At 40.2% G+C, this 19,189-nt stretch overlaps 1 protein-coding gene across 1 annotated transcript in view; it reads right to left on the bottom strand.

Annotated features, from left to right (window-relative positions):
• The window catches only part of zmat4a (zinc finger, matrin-type 4a), a gene marked incomplete at its 5' end in the record, with an annotated part of 99,660 nt that overhangs the window by 12,499 nt on the left and 67,972 nt on the right, over nt 1-19,189 (bottom strand). Inside the window, 2 exon segments of the mRNA XM_084551171.1 lie at nt 214-435; nt 14,953-15,109. Of these exon segments, the coding sequence (XP_084407297.1) occupies nt 214-435; nt 14,953-15,109 (379 nt within the window).

Here is a 19,189-nt window from a genome sequence, read left to right as displayed (position 1 = left end):
CTGAACACTGAGTCCACAGGGCAATAAGAGGTTGGTAAAGACTCAACATGAGGCCATTTATTGATTCATACAAAAGTTGCTGATTGACAATACACCTTTTTCAGCTAGAGCCAATCAAATTCTCTTATGGTCAACATATCAATTCAAAAGAAGCATGAATGTGACTTAAACGCCTCTTAGGACTGCAGATATACTGGAAATGGTGTTGTGTACCTTTCATCTCGCCCATGTCCAGGGTTTTGCCCAGTTGCTCCAGCAGATCTGCTCTGGCAGCGTTCTTCTTGTGCTTTTTGCCATCATAATGTTGCTGAGCCATGCCCGGGTTGTTGAACCAGGCGTTGCATAGCTGGCAGTAGCGGTCCGAGTCGCGGCGCTGTCGTGGGGAGGTCATGGGAGACGTTTCTGGGGAGCTCTTTACAGGACTGGGGGATGCCTCTGAAGGAAACACAATAGAAACCCCATGAGGAAGATGTCTCGTAGTGATCTATTGACCGTGATTTTATTGTCTGTAAAGAAATAAAACTTTGATTTAAAATCTTTAAACTGTACATTCAGTTGGTGCTCAACGATGAAACTCCATTACCTTATTTGCAGTAAAGAACCTTAATACAACATACGTACACATGATACACCTGCCTAACATTTTTTTTTTTTTTTGTCTTGACATACATGAATATTTGACTAGGTTTGGGACTTGAGAAGGCACCAGCTACATAAGACCTCAATAAGTACTTTGTTTAACTTAGAAAATCACAAGACTGACTCTAAGTAAAAAGGTTTGGTGCTGAAACACCAGAAAACTAATGTTAGTCAGCATGTTCTTCGGTCTAGTATGCAATGATGTAATGGACAGCATTGTAGTACCCAGTTTACTCATAAATATTTGAGCCAATTGTATAAAGTGCAAGAAAAGCTAGTGTAGACGTGTACTCAACAAAAATAAATCACAGAAATGACAGTTATCACAAAATTTTAAGAAAGAAATGTAACAGTTTTGATAAGATGTCAAGGACTGATTTCTTGCTATTATGATAACTGGTATGAGAATTTCTCGACTTGAATTAATTTTATTTGTGGGCGTCTTTCAAAGCACTCAAGGTCAACTTAGAAAATACAGCAATGCATAAAAGATCATCATTACAATAAAAAAATGCAATAAAAATAAAAGCAGATTTAAAAGTGTGAGATAAAGGGGAAACAGGTTAAACAGAGTAAGTTATTTTAAAAAGATGGGCTTTGAGTCCGGATTTGAAGGTTGTCAGAGAGTCTATGTTTCGGATGTCAGATGGGAGAATGTTCCAAAGGCGTGGAGCTGAGCCACTGAATGCTCTGAAACCCATGGGGGACAGTGGGCAGTCGGGCAGGTGGTGCAGTAAGTTGAATGGCCGAGGAGGATCTAAGACCACGGGACGGTGTGTGTAATTGGAGAAGTTCAGATAGATATGATGGAGCTTGGTTGTGAAAGGCCTTGAAGGTAGGTAGCAAGATCTTGTACTCAATATGGGATTTTTATTGCAAGTCAGTGGAGCTGCTGAAGAACTGGGGTGATATGGTCTATGGAGGCAGTTTGGGTGATGATACGAGCTGCTGTGTTTTGGACCAGTTGACATGTTGGCATGAAGACATTTGGAGGGCAGACCAAAAAAGAAGAGCATCACAATAGTCGATGCATGATGTGACAAGGGCGTAGAAAAGAATGGCAGTGGTATTCTAGAGATGGGTGAAGTCAATTATTGCCGCTAATAAATGTGGACGGTGTTATTATTGCCAGCACTTGCTGGTCTGGCAATGTTCATGTAGAAGGCACACTATGACCTGCTTTAAAGTCAAAGACTTCTGATCCAAAGTCCAGCATCTTAAAATGTGTCCAGTATCTTCTTAACTGTTAAGCCATGGCTAGCCCATTAGCTAACCTTAAGCATGTGGTCATGCAGTCACGTTCTAATCATTAGGAAAGAGGTAGTTGCTATCCACTGTCTCAGAAGTCTGGTGCAAGTTGAAGGACATGGATCACTGAGAGGCATTGTTACTCACAAGCTTCACACACTATGCTGTTACACAACAAAGTGAAGATTAAAACATTCACATTCTGTCCTCTCGGTTCTCTTCATCTGCTCATCTATAACCTCCATCAAGACTTCCCTTCAAGTTGTCCTTTGTTCTTTATCTTATATCTTATTTATAATTTTATTATTTTATTTAAATTAGCTAGCCACTGCCATTGTGTTTTGCCATTTCTCTTTGTGCATATTTTATGACCATGCTTTTACAAAGATAAAACAGAAAAATGTGATTAGAAATGTTCTATACAGGAAAAAAAAGACTGTGTATTAAAGTGAGTTTTGCTAACATTTATATATATATATATATATATATATATATATATATATATTTTTTTTTTTTTTTTTATTTGAGAATGTGGACTACTTACAGAGTCGAAAATCTCAAGTTGGCTTTTTAAAGTGGAGATTTGTTGCCAGCAGACAGGGAACATTGTAACGGCTTTAATGAGCACTGATCAGCAGGATTGTAACAGTGACTGTGGCCCTGCTAGTGCAGCCCCCTGAATAACAAGCTGTTATCTCCATTAAATGCCTGAAGAGGAAAGCCTAAATTCTACTTGGCAAACGGAATAAAGAGCCTGCTCTTCTCGGGGCTGCCCACTTGTGCCTTCACGCATGGATGACGGCATTAACCCCGAACGAGCGCCGCGTTGCACCGAGCGCTCCTCGACACAAAACGGCACTATCAACTTAATCAGTTTTAACACTCCAGTGCTCGGCTCACCCAAAGTCAACATTTAGTGTTGTTCCATTACGTTCCATTACACAGGTCAACATTTCAAAATGGCAACTCCCTTGAAAAATGCGGAGGAGAGAGAATGCATGGAACCTCAACTGTCAGCGCTTTACGTTTAGAGCGTCCTTCTGTGAGCCTTCAGTGAGTCAGAGCTGAGCCATAGGCACAGCACAGTTAACATTTGCATTACTTTCCAGCAACTGGCGATTATGTATGATTTAAATCATTATAGTGACCTCTACAACTAATAGGCCAATGTATTCTGTCAGATTTAATTTATCTATGTAGTCGCCTTTACAAGCAGGTCAGAGGTCAGCAGCATAACGGCAAGCCCTGGAGATGAAAGTGATGTAATGCCTTGCTCGAAGGACAGTAGCTTTTGAAAGGCAGAGGTTTTGTATTCAGGCAACTGAAAACCAAGATCTCGAGCTAGCAGTCTTTATAGTCAGCTTACCCATGAAGCTTCAGATTAAAGCAGCCCCACATGACTCTTTCTCGTTAATATAAAAGCTGAAAAATATAGGGAGAAATAATAGTGTAATATTCCCTCAAAGCTGTTTAGCCTTCTTGGACGTAAGAGACATAAACTAAAAGCTCAGCCCTAGCTATCAACAAGAACATTCAGGCAATTACCTGGGAGGGCAGAGACAGGGATACCAAAATAAAAATAATTTAGAGGTTACAGTTAAGGGATATAACAAAGAAGTTAGAAAACAATAGGAAGTTAATTGTTAGTTACACTGTATTCAAGCCTTATTATTAACAAAACCACCTTAGTTTAGCATAAAGGTTAGAAGAGAGGGGAACAGCTGGTCAGGCTTTTACCTAACATCAACTCTATAACACAAATTAACACAATATTAACATTTTAGCAGAAAGGAAAAAAAATACAGCTGCTGGTTGCTAAGAAATAGTGACACTACATAGAGCCCCTGGAGAACCATGTTTCTCATACATTCCCAACGTGTGGACTATCCACATTCTGTCATTTGAAATTGCTGCACTGACCTTACAGGGCAATTATTCAAATACAATTTCACGACACCAGTAACTGTAATATGTGCAATTTATAGCACTGATCCAAAGTACGGTGTTTAGCCCTGGCTCTGCTTCACAAAGCCACATAACGGACATCATTTTAAATCACTTTAAAGATCAACAATGATAAAAGGGATAAACGACTATTTGCTGCACCCCCATTTCCCAATCCTAGCCTTTAGTGCTGAATAGGAGATCGCTACAAAAGCTAGAGGATGCAATGAATTAATGGGGAACACATAGGTATCCTCATTTGTTTTTTAATGCTTTTGTTTTCAGATTTATTAAACCTCACAATATCACATACACATACTGTACTCCTAAAAAAGCGCCTCATGAACTTGCACACTACAAGTACGAATGGAATGCAATGGAAAGCTAATGCAGACCTGGTGATGAGGATGTGCAAGTCTTTCTTTTCATATATTACATTTGTAATAAAAAAAATTGATTTTAAAAGATATGTGGCAGCTGGATTATTGTATTGTATGTATACATCGTAAAAAGATCAACCTGTGCAAAATGTTCACTTTTCAATATCAGTATCTGTTCTGTATCTGTGGCATGAACAGAATGCTTTTTCCATTATATTTGGGGAACTCAAAGGATTTGGTTAAGGTTTGTAAATGATTGATGTCTTTTTTTTTTTAAAGGAGTTTGGCTGTTCTGTTCTCTGGAGTGACTAAACTTTGAGTGTGTGCTATTTGGGAAGTTAGAGTATTATTGGTGTGTGCCATTTGAACATTACTGGGAAGCTGGAAATTTCTTACTCATAACTGGTATTAACTGACTGGTTGTAATGACGTTAGGGGTAAATGGAATGTAGCCTATGGGTACTACTGGTTAGTACTAAGCAGGTGGTTCAGAGCAGTTTAGTTGTTGTAGGTTTTGTTGGTCCGTTGATGAAACAACAGCCACCTGAAGCTAGTTTGATTATGTAATGACCAGTAACATAAGTAAAACAAGCGGTAGTTACTCAGCAAAACGCTGGCTGCTCTTGCAAAAAAGTAAAATAAAATCTTTATCTTATTTTCTTATTCCAGCAAAGTCCTCTGCTGCTGACTTGAAAACAAACATGTCCAATTGTCTTTTCAAATTGCATGAGCCACTCCACTCTCTAATTTAACAGAGCTGTTTTGACTTAATTCTGCAGAGAGAGGCCCTCCTCTGCCGACACCCTTGGACGGTCAAAAAACAGACAATTTTAGTCAGTGTAGTCACGGACCAAGGTACAGGTTATGAATGAATAAGCACACTGCAAGCTTTTACAAAAAAGTAAACCTCCTGTAAACTATAGAGCACCACCAGTTCAGAGGTTGCTGGGAATTGAAAATCAAAACAATGAGCTGAAAGGAGCTAAAATGTTCTCTAGTGGTCACGGGAACCGGAGAGATGGGTAATAACTGAATGTGAGTTTGTCACTACACCTTGTCATTTAATCAATGCTTACAATATAAATACTGATTGATGCAACCTTGTCAAAGCACTGCACTATGAATGCCCACTATGCTATTAGGTTAGCGTGTGTTATGGGTTAAACAGTGTGGACGTGTGCCCATAAGACTCTGGCAAATATTTTTCTGCAAATAGTCAGGAATTAAAGGGGCATGATTACAAGGCATAAGCAAAGACCATTTATCTTCATCAGTGCGACCTTTCCATACAGTACTCTCCTAAAGGCGAAGCATAATCACATTCTTATTTAATATTCTTACTACTATACTTTACAACTGAATGCTCCAGTCATCTGTCTTGCGGCGCAGTTTAAACTGAAGTCTTTATATTCGATATATAAAGCAGCAGGCTCCTTTATAACAGGCTGTGTTATTGCAGGTTGGCTCTCTGGCATCATAGATAATCCAGCAGGCACATAAAAGAACTAAACACTTTCCTCCTATTTAGTGCATCATTAGAGCCATACTGTTTAACACCACTGTGTGCTTTGACTGAGGGTTCAGCTCAGTTCAGAAGGCGGGTCCTGTCACTATCACCAAGAAGCAGATGGTGTCAGCCCAATGTGGCACCTGCTGCGTAAAGGACACTTTAAACTCTGTGAAAAGGCCCTATAGCTTCTCTATATTATGGGTTTTAAGCATCAGCAAGATAAAATTGTGCCTTATTTTGTGGCGGAGAGAAGGATTTGTGAGCTTTGGACACGCTGTGCTAAGCACAGAACACACTAAAAACGACTCTGAGAGGAATCCAGCTTTTTTCCTGAAGCCTTGCAATTTATTTATTTATTTTTTGACAGTGATGACTGAGAAGAGCATTTTTAGGAGAATTATCAAGCACAAAAGGTTATGAATCATCTGAGTCTGATGGTCTTGACTTATCATTAAGTCAAGAAGACAGTACACATGACACATTTCATAAAGGAAGCCTTGTGTTAGTCATAGGACACACACACACACACCCACACACAAGCAGTGGTTTATTGGCCTGATAGGCTCTCTACTCTTTGACCAAATGTGAGAATGAATGGTAGTGCCTGTTGGTTTGGATTGTGAAATGGGGCAGATATTGAAGCAGTTCACCACAGGGACAAAGTACAAGTTATGCATTAGAAATTCTGGAAACATACTAGAGGATATTTTCAGTTTTCTTGTGAATGGCATTTTATGTCAAAATGTGAATGTCCTCAGTGTCATGTCACTTCATAGACAGCCTTATCCTACTTACTTCAGTGAAAGCAAGAGGTAACTAAGTGTTTTCTGCCATATGTCAGGACCATCAAACAGGGTGAACTCAACTAACAAATACAATTGTCTCTGATTCAATTCCAGACCTGACTAGTCCCGCTAAATTAAGACACTTGAAATGTGCCATACCTCAAATAAAATAGGTAGGCAGAGCTAGGTGCTGGCTAAAGCTACAAGTGGCAAGGTACTGAAGGGATGCGGCAGCTTACTGTAAAGGACTGTTCAATCATCTTTACAATCCCTATACACTTCAGAATCCATCCTGCTGCTTCTGTCTTCAGGCACGTCATCAGTAAACACCCAGTGCCATTTGAAACCACACATGCTCATGCATAACACCGCCTCCACCACGTTGTACAGAAGATGTTGTGTGCTTTGGATCATTGGTCTGAACTTCATTTGTCTAAAGAATGCTGTTCCACAACTGCTCTGTCTTTTTTAGATGATAGTGTCATATGGTCTTTCTAGTCTTGAGGCTTATGAATGGTTTGCACGTTGCGGTGAATTCTCAGTACTTCATCTTGTGTAGTCTTCTCTTTGGTAAACCTGGATCATGACATTCCTACCTCTTGGAAAGTGTTCTACACTTGGCTGGATGTTATGAATCTGTTTTCCACCAAATCATTAGGACTCATCCTCTGGGCACTATGAATGTGTACTACATTTAATGGCAATCCATTTCTTAGTTGACCAAGAGAGCTTAATTATTTATTGGTGGGACAATGGAATTAGTAGTAAATGTTTACATGGATATTAGAAGCAAGAAGACAACTTTTAAAAGCGCATCATTTATTATTGGGATGAACTGGATTAACTAGAGAATGGGGCAAACAGCGAAATGCAGCAAATTAAACGAACACGAGATTCAGTGTGTCAAACACCTGGTGATTTCTTGGCAGGGTTATAAACCCATCTGATCCCACTACTGCACCACCAGCTATAGAACATGTATATATTTTACCTGCTGCACTAATTGTGGGTTATCCATGTATCCTGACCCAGTACAAGACAGAATGACGAAGGTGACATGAAAAATTTCAAATGAAACCAGCACCCCTATAGGTGCTGAGCCGGTTAAATGTGAAGGCTGTATTGGAGCAAGGTACAGTATGTGTCACTATGTCCCTGAAGAGATATTCTTATAGCACTTTGAATTTAGTCAGATAGAGACTTTCCTGTCCTTCAGTAGAGACATTTTTTTCTTCGCAGTAATTAGTCATATTTACATCAGTTAGTGTTTTCCTCCAGGGAAACGCGTAGCACGCTTGTTAGAAGCAAGGCTTACATTTTAAATGACAGCCTGACATAAACAGCCTTATTTAGCCTTTTTTTTTTTTTTTTTGATGTAAATACATTTTTTAAATTATACAGCAGCAGTTGTTCGGGCTTCATTCAAACACAATGGAGTTGGGCGGTTTTGATGCAAAGGCAGCACTGCACTGAGAAATGTGCGACTGACTGTTGGCTTTGTCAGCCACCAATTAGAACTAATTCAAATGTATTTATTCAGCTCTTATGTGGCTGTTTGTGTGAAGATTTGCTCTTCATGGACTAGCTTGTTTAGTACCATAAAACTATTAAAAACTCCAAACGAAATCTGTATTCGCGAGAAGAAAACTGTGACTCCATCCATTTAACTCTTCCTACAATGTACTACCTTTTAGACGACCCAACTGCATGGTATTTTTCTTCTCTGTATCAGTTTAAACAAGCCCCATAACAAAATCCCAGTGGAGTGTTTCAAGATTAATTCTGTTATGAATTGAGTCTGGCTAAGTATTGTAGCATAAGGTGGGCGTGCTAACATGCTCACAGTAACAACACTAAAATGATGCTAATGAGCAGGTAAATGATGATCATCTCAGTTTATCATGTTTAGCATGCTAATTAGTACTAAAAGTACGCTTGAGGCTGATGAGATTGACATTTGGCATTAGATGAAATGTGAGGGCATTGTGAAAGTCAGTAGTCAATATGTGGGACACATTGATCTCTGGACCAACTATTTGTCTAGACTTTTCAGCTAGTAAGGCTAACAAGGCTCCATTTGCGTTATATGTGCTAGAATGTAGGAGACCTATGTACTATGACTTGTAGAAAGTCGAACTGTAATTAATCTAAGTAAAAGTAAATATTGTAGCGTGGCTTTACACAGGTACAGCAGTTTAAATTTATAATTCCACTATATGTTCCAGTTGAACCATGTTCCTGCCCGTACTTCCATTTCTGATTGGTCCAACTTTATGAGCCTTTCAGACCTAAACTGCTGCACAGCAGAACATCAGCAAAATCCCTAAATATCTATGCATGTGTAAAATTGTGCGAATGCTGAGGCAGCCCATTGAATACTTTGAGAAACAGCAAGGCACCAGAAGGCGATTTAAAAATTCAGGAGCCTTTTAAATGTTCCTGCAGTGATTTGTACATTTTAACATCAGTTCTTTGTTAACAGGCTAGGACATTTAGAGATAAAAGGCCCAGATAACTGTGATAGAAGAGCCATGGCCACGTGAACAACATCAACATTTTTAGCTCCAGATTTCTCCAGTTCACTCAGGAAATCATTGCAGGAAAATATAAATATATTTATATCCCAACATTAAGCTGAAAATGGTAAAGGAAGTGGCATTCATGGCAGCTGTTGTGCTTACAGTCCAGACAAATCCATCCCGCTTGAGCTCAAAATCAGAGTGCAAATAGTAATTGCAACATAATGCAACACCAGCAATTGATTCAACAAAAAAATGAATGCAGATGACCATGTGCTATGTGGGTCAGTGGGAATATTCCCATTTAACGCGACTGTGCCTGAGTAAAAGGGCAAAGAATGGGTTATTTGTGGAAGTTATGTGTAATACTGTGCCTTCGGGTTTAGCATTAAACATTCATTTCAACTGTCAGACGAAATTCCTGCACCTTCAGAAAGTTTAAAATCCAGAACAACAGCTTCCACAGGGCTTTTCATCAGTATGGTTACATACTGATGACAGTGCATTTTCCAAATGTTCGTTATGGGTTTTGAATAGGGGGATAAGACGGTGATGCACACTATCTGTTCAAAGAAGAGAAAAAAAAAACATCAAGTAAAGTGTATTAAACTGTTCATAAGGACTTTTGTAATGACATCCACTTCATGGCCCTTTGGTGTCAATGCTTGGAGAGGTGCAATTTTTGCAACTGTATCCTGTCGGACAGCTGGCAGGTACAACAGTGGGTCCCGAGAGAAAGGCGGATCAACAGAGGAACTCGGCCAGTCCACTGACGTTACTTATGTGGAAATCAATAGCCCGGGCCTCTAGGTGCCCTGGATTTATCTTCCTGACATTTTCTATTTGTGACAGATCTGGGTGCTTGTACAATAGAGGTGCTTTAAATTACAGTCTCAGGGCATAAAACAAGCTCAGCACAAAGAAGTTATTTTATTTTACCTGCAATGGAACAACACATTCAACCTTTTATTGATAGACTCTATCTTATCCCTTCTGATAGTACAAGTGCAGTTTGTATGCACTGATGGTGAGACAGAGACAAACAACAGTCTTTGTGCTCAAGGGTAATACTGTATATGGGTTTGTTTTTAATGGAGAGGTTTAAATGCCATTTCAATTATTTTTCCATGCTGACAAAGATAGATGAGAACCACTAAACAAGTGATCTTTTTGGGAATGAAAATGGTCCAATATAAAGTTTCCCAAACTTCACAAAAGATATTAGGAAGGTTATTTATTTAGTTTACTTTTTTAAGTGTCTGTCAGGTGGATAGGAGGTTCCACGCTGCCCCAGTAGGTTGGTGGATGTCAGTGAGATTGATGGCTGTGCCACCCCCTCTTTTGGCTAAGACGGTTCTGCCTCTGTTCTGAACCATTGGCCACAGATGGCATCCTTAATGGCGATGTCTGTCACTGACATGTGTATGGAGTGCAAATAGCAAAGGGCTGTCTGAGCACTACATCATCAGATGGATGGCAATCTGAGTTATTTTAAATCAAAGAACAGACGCAACAAAAAAGAGTTCAAGGTCTCTGGACTGAAAATATAAATATTGTTCTACTTGTGATAGTATTTGGCCTATTGAGGAATAATACACTAAAATGCTGTTTGTATTTGTAGACTTTCTGACTACCTTTGAACATTTTCAGCTCTTCACGCTCCTTCCAACACTACACCAGTCATCACCCTTTGAATATCATAATATTCAGCTTTTTCATCCCAGTCATAAATTTGTAATTGTGGTGAAGTTTTATGTTCTTTTCAGACGGGATTATAACTTCAAAACTTCAAGTCCAGAGTGAACACACTCTGTTCACGCTTCAGCTCCTTGGCTTCACAGGAGGCTCTCTCTAAAGAGGAGAGCAACACGAAAGCCATACTTTTAAAGTTTATAAAAAACACACTTTTGGTTTGTATGGATGGAGGATTGATACAATGGCTGTACCTATCATATCACATAAACAATAACGCTAACCCTTCAGAATATGAACATTTTGTCACAATGAAGTGAAAATTCTGTGTATTCTAAGACCTGAGGTGTTTCACTCACATAAATGAACAGCATTTGCATCAGTGGGAGGTGGCTGGGCTTGATGGTGGGTGTACAAAGTGCTTGACTCACATAAGAGATTTGTTTCTAGTTTAGGCGGCAATAACACTTTGGTTACGCTTCAGCTACATTTTGACTAAATTCAAATAAAGTATTTAGTAATTATTAAATTTAGTATTATTTCTCAAGTGATGGTTGAACAAAAACGTGCTGAACGTATTATATTTAATTATGGCAGTATGAATTCCAGGTTCTATGAGATGCTATGTTAAACATTTCAACAGCTGGAAATGCAGCAGTTCAGACAAGGGGTGACTTACAACAAAAAATACTTGTATACTTTTTAAATGTCAGTGTTGAGCAGTGGCTAAAGAAATAAAGAAAAACTGACTGCAGAGTCTGACACTTCCCCACAGACATCAAGCCTTGCCTCAATCACTGCCTAAGAACAAAAATACTGTATTTCAAACAGCCAGTGCCATAGCAGAGCGAGATCAGAGAGACGGGCGACTAGACTGAGGAGTAACTAAAGATTTCTTCCTGATATGAAGCAGAATTTTAGACCTTAGAGTAATTTCTTTTATGTTTTGCATATACAACAGAGAGAAAAGAACCTTTTGGCTTTTAGAGTTCAGAGAAGCTGTTATGTAGCCTCTGCGTATTTGGCCTGAAGTAGCTGCAGATTTCTTCTGTCCCACTTTTAGGAGTAAATGCTGCTCTGCTGTGGTAAAAGGAATTATACTATTCACATTTTTCAGCCAGAGGGTTGACTCAAACATTAACTCAGACACAAGCGGTTTGTTTGATTCAATCCTACCTCTTTATAGGGGAAAAATGGCTGCAGCGGCTGAGGCAGTACTAATGCAGGATAAATTCAGGACTTCCCAACAACAGGAGATCTCAGATAATACCACTATAAAGTCGCACTGCATCATCAGTCACACGGAACACCAACAAATTAAAAGAAAAGTAGTGGAGAGAACACACACACACACAAAAAAAACATAAAGCTGTGATGTGCATATAGATGGCTAGGTCAACTGGAGCACCGTGGTAAACAAACAAAGCTCAAGGCTGAACTATCTGTTCAGTGTGGACTCAGGTGCTGGGTTCCAGAACAATCTGAAATTTCTGTTTCTCATTCAGTGTTTCCCCCTGCGACCTTCACTCATTATTCTCACAACTGCCAATTTGTAGTAGATTCAAGGTAAGCAGCTGTCAGTGGATTACAACAGCAGCAGACTTCAATCACCCCGAGGTGAAGAGCAGTTGGTGATTAAATTTATATAATGCGCGCCCAGACCCGGGAAAAAACACACCAGCATGTTGACCTGCTGTTAAGAAGTTGATATTGGACTGAAAAACGATTTTAGCTAAATATCTTTTCTTTCATCCTCTGGGGACCATGAATGTTATATAGGAAGTGGAGGGACTATGAATGCAACGGATTAATTCAATAATAATAGAGACATCTGAGTCTGGACTAAGGTAGGGAGAACGGCTGGCCTTGAGCAATGATTGAAAGCACACAGTACAGGCACTCATGAAATCTTTTCTGCCATGATAGTTTGTAGATCTGTCCAAGGAATGGGAAACGATATGTACATCTTACTGTATGGAGAAATAACTAGAAGAAACTGTGTACTGAGAAGCAGATTATAAAGGAGCTTTATCAGTAGCACTTTGTAGTGTGCCTCTCATTTATCTGTTCACTCACAACAAGGATGCTGGCAACAAGGATAACAGCTACCATGCGATGTGTGTCACCACTGGGAGCAAGTTGGAGTTCAGTGTGAGGGCCAACTGACACCTAAGGCCTGGACACACTGGCGTCAAAGTGCTACTGGCGAGCTGGCAGATAATTCTGCGTCTATGCGAAAGAAAAGAACTCTTTACCCAAGCAAGTGGCAGGAGTCTGTATTCCTCATTCAAAAGGCGAAACCAGAAGAGCTACTATTAGCTGGGAGAATATGAACCTAGGAAGAGTTACAAACTGCCACACAGAGCTGGCCTCCCTTGAACCATGCTGATCAGTAGGTATAAAGTTCAATAATTACACATAGCCATGTTGTTTTGTACAATATTTGAATGTTCAGATTAGATGAAGGTGTAAAACAAAAGCCTCCTGTGTGCCCTTTGTTACTTTCCTTATTTCAGTCCTATTTCTATTCTCATGCCCTGCTTCACCAAGCTGAACAGCCAATCAGAGTGGTGTCTCTGACCGCCACTGATTCAAGATGTTGAATCGGCCGAAAAACCACAGAAGCAGGAAATATGATCAAACCAGCAACCACGTGATTGGTGGATGACCTGCTCTGTTCTGTTCTGCTTTGCTTTGTTCTGTGTTGTGTTCTTAAGGTTTGCAAGAAGGAACAGTACTGGGAAACTACTTAGTCACGCCCCAAGGTGAGCTCAAAAGTAATTTGGAGGCAGGATAGTACGAGGGCAGACTGTGAAAATGGAGACAGTAAGTTGGCAACTGACCATCTAAATGCTTAGAAGTGATGTCTAAACGTCTGAGTGTGGTGGCCAAGCATTCTATTATACAGAAGTCCAAACTTTTTAAGTACTGTTCCCTTTCCTCCCTTAAAAACAACTGATTGTAATGTCTGGAACAATGCTGGCAGTATGATGTAGCATCACTTAGCACACCGCATGGTGTCAAATGATTAAGCCTCTTAGAGAATGTGCATGACTTTATTAATTTGATTAATTATTCAAGTTCCATGCCATAAAGCATCTAACAAGTGCAGTATCTTTAATTCACGAGTCCCGCATACGTATTCCGAGATTGTAGAACAGAAGAAGAGGGTATTCTCGCAGGACAAAAGCTGTCTAAAATTCACACACATGTCTGGGGATGTGATTGAAACCACTGAACCATCCCAGAAAACCTAACGCACCACATAGCCAGAGAGATTACAGCCACAGGATAAGCTCCAAATTAATCTTACCAGTAAAACTTGGCTACAGTTTGTGATAAACTGCTGCTATCTCAGAATCAGAATTTACTCGCTGATTTATTTGCTTAAAGTATTTGATGAATTCACCCAGTTTAGTAAAAAAAAAACAGCTATCGAAGGTCTGTGCAAAAGCAACAGAAAAGACAAATACAATCCCTTCCCTTTTCCCATTTTTATGCTTGGCAAGGTTAATTGAAGATGAAGTGTCATAAATATATATATATGTATTACATTACATATACAGACTGGTGAGTGATATATATGTTCTCATCAACTGTTTGCATTTCCTCCAGTTAAAGCAGTTCCCAAAAAAGAGGAGTGTGTCTTTAGTGCAGAGTTACATCCACACGCTAGTTTCATCATTCATAAAGATTTGGACTCATGCAGAGACAAACTATTGACTGATTCAAACCAGTAAACAGAAAGTGGACGGAGAATGCTTAGTTACAGCCACAACAAGCAGACTAGATGTAATTTGTTCCACCACCTCTCAGACATGCCCCCGTATAGATTTGGCCTCTGGGCCTCTGCAGTATATCCTGACCCTTACAGCACCTCTGTGTGTGCGCGTGATGTTTCAGAGCACTGAATCAAGACCCTGTGTCTGTACACTAATGTATACACAGGACAATAATATATAAGACTCTGCTTGGACTCCAGCTCAAGAAACAACAGTGGTGGAAGTGCGGCGAGACACAAACACGTGAACTGAGCGCTGCAAGATGTTTAAAATCAGCTCTGGGGCTCTACTTAACTTCACACATACATAACAACACCTCGGATCACTGCCAACGCATATGGCGTCCTGTTTCTCATTCCTTAATTACCTTCCTTCTCAATAATAAATCCCCTTTAAACACATGTAGCTCCTCTATCATTTATACCCACAATGCATTTTTAACAGGGGCTTTACCTTTGGTTGTGATGGCAGGCTGCTCTCCCAGTAGTAGTTTTAGCCTCTTGGCGTGGATTTTACCCTGGTAGTGTGACTGTGCCACCACTGCTGAGGTGAAGGACATGTTACACAGCGTGCAGCACTTATTCTTGTCCACGTCGCCCTCGTCGCTGCCCTAAAAAAAAAAAAGAACAAAGTAACATCTCATCAATGATGCATCAATACAATACAGTTATCGTCTTGTGGAGCTTTTAAAGCAATCCTGCTTGCTACATGTATTTGAAAGATAGTGTAGTATGCTGTTGGAGAAAGACAGCTGCTTATTCAACACATCACTAATCTCTGCCACGTCTGATTTGGACAAGGGAAAATGGAGAAACCCTCCCTGTCTGAAGTGTTTAGATCCTGGCAGGATGCAAATGGAGTCGAGTCTTGTGTTTTAGAGTGTGATAGTAGGGGCCAATATGGCTGATGGTGGGCTGCTCCCCGAGCCTCCATCTGTGCAGGCTGCAGTGAAAACCCATTATCCTCGGAGAGCGGGGAGGACACAGAGCAAGGCGCCATACACTAAGCGATAGACACTCCTGCTTTTACTGAGATGTGATAGGGATGAGAGGAAAAAACGGTGTCCTGCCAGGCAGGCGGGGTCAGGGAAGGGCTGGCATCCGATGCAGGGGGAGAGGAGAGGAGGATGAACTCCATGACCTCATTCAGATGTCTGTTACTTCGCCTGGTGCACTCTACCAGATGTACAGAGTGAACAACTGGCCCCCGTCCTTTCAGGCGAACTGTCTCAGCTTGAGATAAACGGAGATAATGAGCCCATTCACCTTCATGATAAATATACCAACATTAAAAGTTCAACTGAGCAGGGTGCTGACGTGTCTGGACAGCAAGTTTGCCAAGCATCCACTGCCCAAGATGCAGACAATCAGCGTGATGGATGTTCTGCTTCGAACCAATTTCCTGTAGGTGGAGCTTAGATGTTTCATATCTATGCAAAAGAATAGCTGTCTGAAGATGGAGTATTATGATTGTTAGTCAGGCTAATGGAATGGCTTTACAGGCGTATTGACATTCATTTTCAAATCATATCAGTATTATTTCTTTGTTTTTTACTTTGGTTTTGTTTGTGTGTGATGCCAACATAGCAGATACTTATCACACGCAGAATATTGCATGGGGACTGGGGGTATTTCTCTATGATGTGGTTACTCCCCAAAGATATTGATAAGGAAATACTGACCACTGGTCACTTGGTCTGGCCACCTCTTTGGTCCTGACAACATCAGCTACTGAACGTAGCAGCCTGGATGCATCTAGCTGACTTTAGTAATGTGCCAACTGTTCATCTTGGACTTGGACCACTAAATGACAGTGTTAGTGACATTTTTCAACATTCCATGAACCGATATCCACGCCTAGAGGAAGGATTTGAATGTCTATAGGGATTCCATAACAATTACGAACTGATACAGATTTTCTTTGGTGGCTTTTAACTCCATCCAAATGACTTGAGTGGCCTCTGAAAAACATACAACAGCAGATGCACTTAGATTGAATTAATGCCAATTACACTGAACTTAAATCCAATCATTTACCTAATATGGTAAGTAAATGTGGTCTAATTTGCTTTTAACAGCTGCGATACTCTGCTGTCAAAAATAATTTGGACAGTATCTGCAAACTAATTCCAAATACAAACTTGTGCTATAAGCGATCTCTACAATGCTTGCAGTCATTAAGGATGCTGGATATTATCCAGAATACAACAGCTGCCAGCTGATGATACTGACTTTGTTTCAGAGAATTTTAACCCAATTTTTTTTTTTTTACTCTCAAAGGAACTAGTAGGTGATTGCAGCAGGACTCAATTACTCTCAGCACGGCTCAATCACTTTCAATTAGACAGCACAAGGTCTCGTGTATCCCTTTCATTAGTCTGTGGTCTATACAGAGAACATTTTCTTTTCTGTCTAGAGGAAGGCACAAATGGCTGAAAGGAATAGTAACATTACAGGGTGTTCTTGTCAATAACTGTGCTTTTCATTAGGATAATTATATACTATATATATTTACTGATGTTTCATAGTTTCCACAAACAGATAGAGCTCCAGGGTGGACTGCAGCGGTTATACTATTAGTGTGGGTGGCAAACCACAGTTTTTCAGCATAGTGTCAAGTTAATCTTAGCACTTTTATTTTCTTTAAACCATTAGGTATATTCCAACAACCGTAAACAGAGGGTATTTCTATCACATTAGAAGTGGACAATTTAAAGAAGATTTTAGAAAAGTAATTTTACCATTGTCAAGTCTGTGCACTTCATTTAAAGCTGCAACCAGGAATCAGTTAGTAAAAAAAAATTCCAGCATCTTTAAAGCTTGCTATTTAACCAACAGATCTTGTTTTCATCTATATAGAAACTGAAGTGTAAAAACACCTAATTCTGTGCTATAGGGTAATGCGACTATTTCTTAGTGAATTTCTTAAGATCTAAGCAGATGAGCCAAAACATTACAGTATGACCACCCACACATGAGTTAAACATCCCTTGTGCATGTCAAGGTCTGGAACAAGACCAGCAGGCATAAAGACCTGAGCAGCTTTGACGAGAGCCAAATCATTTTGAGATCTCCCCGCATAAATAGTGGGGCTAGGCTTTACTGAAGGCTCGTGCATGAACATGATGTCTCCTAGATACCATATAATTGAGGATACTACAGAGACATCCTTTGAGCCTCCAATAGCAGAGGTTTATTGGATTGAATGATTTGGGATCTCTTTAAGATTCGGAAAGTATACTCAACGGAGTCAAAATATTATGGCCAGTCACAGATGAAGTTAATGACTTTAATTTTGATATAACATTCACATCAACATCTGGCACATATTAGATTGTAAGTTAAAGGGGAACTACCGTTTTTTACAACCTGGACCTTATTTCTGGCATAAAATACGATCGTTTGTTCACCCATATAACTTTGGTGTCGTTTTTAGTCCTTTGGAAGATATTTAGCTCCAGCGGAGCGCCACATATATCCATATAGTGGGAGTGACTGGGGCACCGAAAAGCAGCCTCTAAATCTGCCGCAAAAGTCGTTCATTTCACCAAAATTTTGTTTTGATATGCTAGTGCTATTCCCAATTGAGTCCGGAGTTACCTGTTATCTATTCGCGGACGTGCAGCAGTTTGTTGTTCTTTGGCCAGCTGTTCCTCTCTCTGCCTCCGCATCCTCCTTTCAACGAGCTCCTCATCCATATACTCTGGCTCAAAACGGTAAGGACGTCCATCATAAACAAAGTCCTTGTCTACAACCTCAGAATCAGAAAAATATTCAGCCAGGTTGCAAAAAACTAGCAGTGGCAAATTACAGGTAAACAAGGTGGCGCTCCGAGATGACATCATCCAGGTTAGAGGTTAGTAGGTCAATCTACAGACCCCGGATGATGATAACAGGTAACTCCAGACTCAACGGGGAATAGCTCTAGAGTATCATAACAAAATATTGGTGAAATGAAGAGTTTCGCAGCAGATAATCAGTTATTTAGATTCTGCGTTTTGGTGCCCCAGTCTCTCCCACCATATGGATATACGTGGCGCTCCGCTGGAGCTAAATATCTTCCGAAGGACTAAAAATTACACCAAAGTTATATGGGTGAGTAAACGATCGTATTTTATGCCAGAAATAAGGTCCAGGTTGTAAAAAACAGTAGTTCCCCTTTAACAGCCATTTATCAATATGTCCGAAGAGGGAGAAATAGGAAGGTGTAAAAGTCTGAGAAACTTGAACAAAGTCAGTAATCATTACTGAGTCAGAGCACATATGAAACTATACGACTTGCAGGGTCTTCACAGTTTGTGGAGGTGAAGACCTACAGTGGGGGACAAACACTGAACTGGCAACAGGATGCGGGGGCATGTGCTAGGACACGCCTGATCAGCATGGGGTCCAACTTAAAACATGCAGCACTTGAAACATCTGCTGCAGAAATCTGGGTGCCAGATAGCATAGGCTGAGCTCTTGTGGAGTCTGTGCCTTGGGGCTCTTTTGGTGCTGCACAAATAGGTTCATCAGTGTAGACAAGAGATTAGGTGCATTTACCAAAAAATGTCAAGCTGTTTCTTTCACAGGCAGTACAGCATTTCCATTTTCAGTCCAAATTCACCTCATATAATAAGAAACCTGAGCATCTATTTTGCATCTACATCTACATTACACTATGAAGCAATATTACGGCCAATTCTCTATAT

This window comes from Chelon labrosus (assembly GCF_963514085.1).
Source record: "Chelon labrosus genome assembly, chromosome: 9".
NCBI lineage: Eukaryota > Metazoa > Chordata > Actinopteri > Mugiliformes > Mugilidae > Chelon > Chelon labrosus.
This window is presented reverse-complemented; position numbering and strand designations above follow the sequence as displayed.